Here is an 8,403-nt window from a genome sequence, read left to right as displayed (position 1 = left end):
TGCGCCCTCTTAGCACGACTACGTGTGCAATCTTAGCATGACTAGTACCACCATGACACATGCAATTTTAGCACGACTAGGTGTGCCATTTCAGCACGATCCGGTGGGCAATATTACCACGACTACACGTGCAATTTTACCACGATGACATGTTCCGTCTTAGCACGCTGACATGTGCAATCTTACCACAACTAGGTGTGCCATTTCAGCACGATTAGGTGTGCCATTTTACCACGGCTACACGTGCAATTCCCCTTTAGAGAATATTTTTAAAAAATCATAATTATTTTTTGTGGGGGGGAACGGGAAGGGCCTGCGCCTTTAAGGGAGGAGGGGGCTGCACCTCTATGCAGATGAGGCGACCAATGGGGAGGCGGCGGGGGGGCGTGGCCGCCGTGGCCGGCCTTAAAGCTTGCGGGCCGGGCGCGGCGGCGGCAGAGGAGGCAGCGGCAGCGGGCGCGGTGCGGGCGGCAGCGTGCAGAGCGGGCACGGCGGCACAGCGGCGACCGCCGCCCGCCCCCCCACCCCGTCCATGCTCGACATGACCGAGGAGCGCGACAAAGCGCTGGAGCCGCCCTGCAGCCCGGCCGGCACCGCCAGCTCCATGTCCCCCGCCGACTCCGACTCGGACGCGCCCCTCTCCCCCGCCGGCTCCGACGGGCTGGGCTGCGCCGCCCCCGCCGCCCCGCGCCCGCCTAGCAAGGGCGACCCCTCCGCCGCCGCCGCCGCCGAGGTGGACGAGCGCTTCCCCGCCTGCATCCGGGACGCCGTGTCGCAGGTGCTCAAGGGCTACGACTGGAGCCTGGTGCCCATGCCCGTGCGCGGCAACGGCGCGCTCAAGGCCAAGCCGCACGTCAAGCGGCCCATGAACGCCTTCATGGTGTGGGCGCAGGCGGCCCGCAGGAAGCTGGCTGACCAGTACCCGCATCTGCACAACGCCGAGCTCAGCAAGACGCTGGGCAAGCTCTGGCGGTGAGTGGCTGCCCGCGTCCGGCACGCGCGCTCCCCTGGCTGGCGGCGTCGGGATGCGTGCCCGGGCACCCTGGAAAGGCTGCATTCAGCACCCTGTGCATCGTGCCCGGGCTCCCCTGGGTAGGGGCGTCAGGAGGCATCCAGCACCCCTGTGCGTTGTGCCCAGGCTCCCCTGGGTAGGGGTGTCGGGCTGCATCCCCGTGCACCCTGGAAAGGCTGCATTTAGCACCCCGTGCATCATCCCCTGGGTAGGGGTGTCAGGCTGCATCCCCATGCACCCTGGAAAGGTTGCTTTTAGCACCCCGTGCATCGTGCCCGGGCTCCCCTGGGTAGGGGCGTCATGCCCAGGCGCCCCTGGGTAGGGGTGTCAGGCTGCATCCCCATGCACCCTGGAAAGGTTGCTTTTAGCACCCCGTGCATTGTGCCCGGGCTCCCCTGGGTAGGGGCGTCATGCCCAGGCGCCCCTGGGTAGGGGTGTCAGGCTGCATCCCCATGCACCCTGGAAAGGTTGCTTTTAGCACCCCGTGTATCGTGCCCGGGCTCCCCTGGGTAGGGGTGTCGGGCTGCATCTAGCCCCCTGTGCATTGTGCCCAGGCTCCCCGGGGTAGGGGCGTTGGGATGCATCCCCTTGTACCCTGGAAAGGCTGCATTTAGCACCCCCATGCATCATGCCCGGGATTCCCTTGGCAGGGGCATCGTGCCCAGGCTCCCCTGGGTAGGGGCGTCATGCTGCATCCCCGTGCATGCTGGAAAGGCTGCACTTAGCACCCCCGTGCGTCGTGCCCGGGCTCCCCATGGTAGAGGAGTTGGGCTGCATCCCCACGCACCCTGGAAGGGCTGCATTTAGCATCCTCATGCATCATGCCCAGGCTCCCCCTTGGTAGGGGCATCGGGCTGTATGCCGGTACACATATGCATCGTTTCTGGGCTCCCCTGGGTAGGGGCATCAGGCTGCATCGCCACAGACCCTCTGGCATCCCCATGAGTCGTGCCCAGGCTCCCCTTGGTACGGGCGTCAGGCTGCATCCCAGCTTGCCCGTGCATCATGCCTGGGCTCCCCTTGGCAGCAGCATCAGGCCCCATCCCAGCACCCACCCCTGTGCATCATGCCCGTGCTCCCCATGGCAGGGGCATCGGGCCCCATCCCAGCACCCCCGTGCATCGGGCCCAGGCCCCATCTCAGCACCGCTGTGCATTGTGCCCGTGCTCCCTCTGGCAGCAGCATCAAGCAAGCAGGGATGGAGAAGGAGAGTGAGAAACCCTTGGGGGGCAAGCTGGGATGGAGAAAGGTGCAGGAAGGGGAGCGAGAAGTGGCAGGGGAGGGTGGGTGGCTAGCTGCCGTGAGAAGCCGATGCCCCTCATGTGCCCATACTGGGTGTCTGTGCCCGGTTTTACGCAGGCAGTCTTCGAGACGGGGTAGTTGCACCTCCTGAGACCTCAGGAGGGCAAAACTATCTGCAGACCCCCCCTGTTGCAAGGCAGCCAGACCCAACTCGCTCCAAGACCAGAGATGGGACGTAAAGCCCCAGCGGTTCTGTAGCTGGGGGGACCGGGGGTTACATGCATCCTGCAAACCCGTGAGATGGCTCTGGCTCCTTCTTAGCTTTCAAGTTGGATCCCCTTGGGAAATGGGTTCAGGGGGGCTGCCTTTATTGCACGGCTCTTCCCCCCCAAAGAGAACATATTTTGCTTTTTAAAAACTTCAAACCACTAACAAGGAAGCGATGGTCCCAGTGACCGCCCCGCACTAAAGAACAGCTGCTACATGCCGCACTCGGGTTGCGGGATCGGGCTTAGAAAATCCTTCCCAAACTTCGCTGGAAGTTTTGCTCGAGCAAAGCAAGAAGGAGGGCCTGCTCCTGGGCTCGTTTAAACCCGGGAGGAGGTGACCCTCTTGCTTCTGTTGCAGGCGATGAGAATGGGAGCAGAACGAGACCCCTTGCAGGTTCCTCTCTGGGGCCGAGACTTGTGATGGGAACAGGGAAACCAGGGGCAAGCATAGCCCGTTAAGGGGCAGAGGATGCCCGGGAAAGGGTGTATGGCCGGTGGCTACATTTTTGGGAATGCTTGCAAGCATCCAGCGGCTCCAGGCTCCCCCCTGGGTTTCTCTTTTTACCAGAGCTGATCATAATGAATGAATTGGGTGTTTTATGCGGCTGTCGTAGAGCAGAATTCGTTTCAATCCCGAACTAGATGAGCACTGAAAGAACTGTTAAAATAAAGGAGGTGTAGGATTTTTCTTGGCTCCCGGGGTTATAATTAAATATGATGTGCAGTTTATGAGCCTTCTGTCTGTCTTGCTCCTTTTCCTTCTCCAACTTTTTATGACTGGGTGGGTTCTCGGACTGGGTTTCTACTAGTAGGAAATGTGTTTTTTTTTATTGTTACTTTTACAATGGCTTTTCTTAGCTGTATTTTCCTTGGCTGCTTGAGGGAAAAAGCCTTAAAATGAATGATCTAAATGCCATTTATAGACCACTCTTCTCATAAGCTTTTATGTTCTGCTATTTAGTACGTATTTATTCACTCGGCATTTCTTTTCTATTTGCCTACTGTAAATAACTTGTCAAACTATGCCACATTTAGTATTTTTCTGCTTTCAAGGACTGCCTTTGGCTAGCTGGACTATAAACCGTTTTCTTTAACTATCCACTTTTCTTTTTTTTGTTCAAATTAGTCCTTTGAGATTATGAACAAAATTCCCGGTTTGTTTTACATGTTGGTGACCGGTATGCTAAGAGGAGTCCCAGAGAGAAGAGGGAGAAAGTTTAGTTAGATGATTTGAGTCGCTGTTTCTTCAATTAAAACATAGCAAATAAAATTCAAACAAAGCTAGAGACTCATTTATCACGCTGTGAAAATGCAGTTTATAGGCGAAACGCAGCATTAATGTTTAAAAGCGGAATATGGAATGGCATTTTAAGAGAAAGAAATGGGCTTTTGCCCTGTGAGCCGTATCCCGTATGGATTCTTTAAACGGTAGCTGATTATTTGCACTTGGTTTCACAAATAAAACAAGTTGTGCCTGTTACAGCCGCAGACTTAGTTCTGCAGTTTTTAAGCTGGTCGGTTTGTTGGATCAATACGCTGACGCCTGGGAAATAAATGCACCTGAGAACACAAGACAGATGCATAGGGTTTGCATTCGGAGGAAACGCGGCTGATTTTTAAAACGGTTCCTTTTTCTTTTTCTTTTTTTAAAATCAAGCTTGTTAAGCGAGAATGAGAAGCGTCCCTTTGTGGAAGAAGCCGAGAGGCTCAGGGTACAGCACAAGAAGGATCACCCGGATTACAAATACCAGCCGCGGAGGAGGAAAAGCGTGAAAGCCGGCCAGAGCGATTCTGATTCGGGAGCTGAACTCAGCCATCACGCGGGGAGCCAGATCTACAAAGCAGACACGGGACTAGGGGGCATGGCTGATTCTCACCACCACGGCGATCACACAGGTGAGGACCGGAGAGGCTTACCGGCTTTCCCCAAAATAACCCAAGAGTTATCGTCGCGGCACAACTGTCGGCTTGCAGGTGAAAGGCGAGGGAAACGCCAGCCGACGTGCTCGGTTCTGCAAACACACGCGTGCTTCCCTGTACTCGCGGTAGCACATGAGTGAGTTTGCAAGGTCAAGGCCTTGCAGGTGGAGGCCCAGGCAGGCACGGTGTGAGCTGGTGACCAGCATGGTCTAAGCCCCCTTGTAGATAAATACCTGCAACCCTAAACCAAACCTCTCCATTTTATTTTTATTTTTAAAGTCTCCCTGATCTATCAGCAGGGTTGAGGGAGAGATGAGAGTTTTAATTGAGGAGAAGATAAGGGTTAATTATTCATTTGGGACTTTGAAGGTGCCCCAAGAACGAGCTGGAGAGACTGAGACGGCAACATTCGCCCCAGCTCTTTCGGTGTCTAAAGTGGAGCTTTGAATTGGCAAACTCCCGGTGTTGACAGATTCCAGAAGTATTGCTAATGTCCTGTAGCTTCAGACATGTTTGTTCTCTCTCGCAAACCCTGTCTGCAGGATCTTCACCCCCACCTCCGCCCCTTCTCTTTGTTCACAGGAGCAGAATTTAATATATATATATATATATATATATACACACACACACGTGTGCGAGAGGATAAGTCCTCACTTAAGGCCTCGTAAAGAAAGGCTGGACCATTTCCATTGAGCTAACATGCACTTGCAGCTTCTAGGTGTGGCATTAGGTGTAAATCTCTTTGCCTTTCCAAAGGTTTTGTGCAATAGTCCTACGGCAACTCCAGAAAGGTCTTAAATGAGTCAGTAGTTACCAAGTTTAGCACAAAACTAACCACACTGGGCTAGACGGTCAGCTGGTGGAAATGGATATTGCCGCTGAAGCCAAAGACTTGGCCCACTGGGCCAAGGAGCTCGGACAATGTCCTCCATCAGTTCTTGTGAAATGCTATTTTGCTTCTTGAGACTGTTTGGGGTTTTTGTTTTTTTGTTTTTTACCATTAATTAATTAACCTGCTCTTCCCCCCTCCAAATAGGCATGGGGTACTTTGATTCTAAAAACGGGCTTTCTCTTTTTGTCTTCAGGGCAGACTCACGGACCACCCACCCCGCCTACCACTCCCAAAACGGACCTGCATCACGGGAGCAAGCAAGAGCTGAAACACGAGGGGCGCCGCTTAGCGGAGAGCGGCCGCCAGAACATCGATTTCAGCAACGTGGACATCTCCGAACTGAGCAGCGAGGTCATTAACAACATGGAGACCTTTGACGTCCACGAATTCGACCAGTATTTGCCCTTGAACGGCCACTCCGCCATGCCAGCCGACCACGGGCAGAACTCTTCGGCGGGGTCTTACGGCACGTCGTATTCCCATTCGGCTGCCGGCAGCGGCGGAGCGGCCCAAGTTTGGACTCACAAGAGCCCGTCCTCGGCTTCCCCTCCGTCCAACGAAACCGGGCAGCAGAGGCCGCACATCAAAACGGAGCAGCTCAGCCCCAGTCACTACAGCGACCAGTCCCACGGCTCGCCGGCTCACTCCGACTACAGCTCCTACAGCTCGCAGGCGTGCGCCACCACGGCGTCCTCCGCCACGGCCGCTGCTTCTTTCTCCAGCTCCCAGTGCGACTATACAGACCTCCAGAGCTCTAATTACTACAACCCCTACCCTGGCTACGCCTCCAGCATTTACCAGTATCCGTATTTCCATTCCTCCCGCCGCCCCTACGCCACGCCGATCCTGAACGGCTTGTCCATCCCTCCTTCTCACAGCCCCACGGCCAACTGGGACCAGCCTGTCTACACAACCCTGACAAGGCCTTAGAGGATGCTAAGAGTCTTTCAGGTCTTCCCAAAACTATATGCACTAAAATGAAGGAACGAAGAGGAAAATAATAATTAAAAAAAAACAAACACACACACACAACCCTCCCTCCACCCCCAAAACGGAGTGCTATGCCAGTTCCCAAAGTGCCTGCTGAGCCACTAGGAACTCTGTTCGTTGCGACTGGATGTCCCCTTGCTTCGAAATCTCCCGACTTCCAAGAGAAGGAAAAAAAAAAAAAAAAAAGACAGAGTTTTATTTTTCTTTATTAATAATAATAATTAATAATAATAATTGCAAAGAAATGGACTGTCTTTGGTTGGTTTTGGTTTTTTTTGTTTTTTTAATTCCATTTGAATAAATGAAGGACAAAACTGTTTAACTCCTCTGTGAGGACTGGAGCAAACTTTTATTTGTCTGGAAAGCCGATAAGTGCAAAAATGTTGGGGTGGGAGGGGAATAAAAGAAAAGAAGCCGTACAAGACTTTAAGGGTCTATTGCAATGTGAGATACGGACCAACCTTGGAGGCAAGAACTCACTAGGACCAAGAAATAAATATATATATAAATAAAAAAAAATCCAGCTATTCCATGTAACAATCTTGTGGGAACATAAGGGTCAATTTAGGACCAACCAGTTAATTGTCTGAGGTGTTTGTCTTTAGTCAGGAGTTCTTCTAAGCAAGGTTTGGCTGTAATTAACATTTTTTTGTTTCTTTTTCTTTTTTTGGAAGCTTAAAAGTGGTTTTTATGTCTCTTTTTTGTCTTTTTTTTTTTTTGGAAAAATCTGTTAAATATGTATTTATGTTCCGTATTATTTTGTCTTTTTAATTAATGAAGTAATTTTTGTGCGAAAAGTAGAATTAAAAAAAAAAAAATTAAAAAGTGGGGCAGGGGAAAGCATAAAAAAATAGTGGAGAAGATACAATAAAATGGTGTTTGAATAATATAGGGTTGGGGGGGTTAAATTTTTTTTTGTTGAACCACTGCAGCAGTTGGGTTTTGAGAGAAGGGCCAAAGGATCCCGTAGGGTCACACAACCGGTCCCGAACGCGGAGCCGAGACACCGATCTGAAACAACAACAGGAAGGGGAGAAATGCAACGTGAAGGGCCTGCTGCAAAAGTTACTAATTAAATTCAGTGGCTAAATAATTGGAAAAAGGAGCAGGGCAGCGGGGCTTTTCCTCGACCAACTGCTTTCAGGATGTTTCAATTGGATTGGAAGGCATCGTGGAATTTTTGTACACTTATTTTTCACAACCAGAATTGGGTGTTAGCCATTTTCAAGAGAAATTATGGATTGAGTTCCGCTTTCGTTTTGGCTTTTAGGGTTCAGAGATTGCCCACCAAGCTGTGAAACTAAAAACTTCCTCCACTAATTTTTTTTTTTTTTTTTTTTTAAGGTACTTAGTTTTAGACTAATATTTCACTGATATATTTCTACTTCTTCCATTGTATGCTGAGCATATAATAACCATCTATTTTATGGTAACTTGTGCCTTTAAAACTTTGTAAATCTTAAACACGTTTCAGAGGTTATCTTCTTTTTACCTTTTTCTACATTTTTCCTACTCTTTTTTCTAAAAGTATTTTTTTGCATATTTCCTTTTGGGGGGACACGGGGGCGGGGGAAAATACAGAAAACTCATTTTTATGCAATCTATTTTTCTGTATAAAGTTTGAGAGACTTCAGCTGTTACTTATCTGTTCTGTTCACTAGCTTCTGACTAAGCAATGCTAACTTTTGTACAGATCCATTTGGTAAAATTAAAAAAAAAAAATGCTTTTTATCAACCACGCGTGGCGTTTTTCATTCTCTTGGACAAATCCCCTGCACTGCAAAATAATTCGCAAACCAGCAGAAAAGGAGCCAGCCTAGTTGTTGTTAAAGTGAAAATAAGTGATCAGGAATGGATTTTTTTTTTTTTTAATACCCTTTTTTCCTCCTACCTTCCCCAACAGTTCAATCGCACGGATCTGCGTCTGTAATCTTTTTCTCACTCGAGTAGCCCTTTCTCCTGTAAATCACCCTGGGGACTTTCTTGGGACTACTCCTCTGAGTCAGGGTTTTCCAGGTCAAGTTGCCTGGTTTTAAACCGAGTTCATTTTGTTCTGAACAGCACGTAGGAATTTGACA

The 8,403-nt window shown here is 50.6% G+C and overlaps 1 protein-coding gene across 1 annotated transcript; it reads left to right on the top strand.

Annotated features, from left to right (window-relative positions):
- Positions 1-450: 450 nt before the first annotated feature.
- On the top strand, positions 451-8,060 carry SOX8 (SRY-box transcription factor 8). Its single transcript, XM_006269155.4, has 3 exons — positions 451-972; positions 4,181-4,419; positions 5,529-8,060. The coding sequence occupies exons 1-3, from the start codon at positions 533-535 to the stop codon at positions 6,263-6,265; spliced, it is 1,416 nt and encodes a 471-aa protein (XP_006269217.1). The 5' UTR covers positions 451-532; the 3' UTR covers positions 6,266-8,060.
- Positions 8,061-8,403: the final 343 nt, after the last annotated feature.

The sequence above is a fragment of the Alligator mississippiensis genome, chromosome 13, assembly GCF_030867095.1.
Source record: "Alligator mississippiensis isolate rAllMis1 chromosome 13, rAllMis1, whole genome shotgun sequence".
Taxonomy (NCBI): domain Eukaryota; kingdom Metazoa; phylum Chordata; order Crocodylia; family Alligatoridae; genus Alligator; species Alligator mississippiensis.
This window is presented reverse-complemented; position numbering and strand designations above follow the sequence as displayed.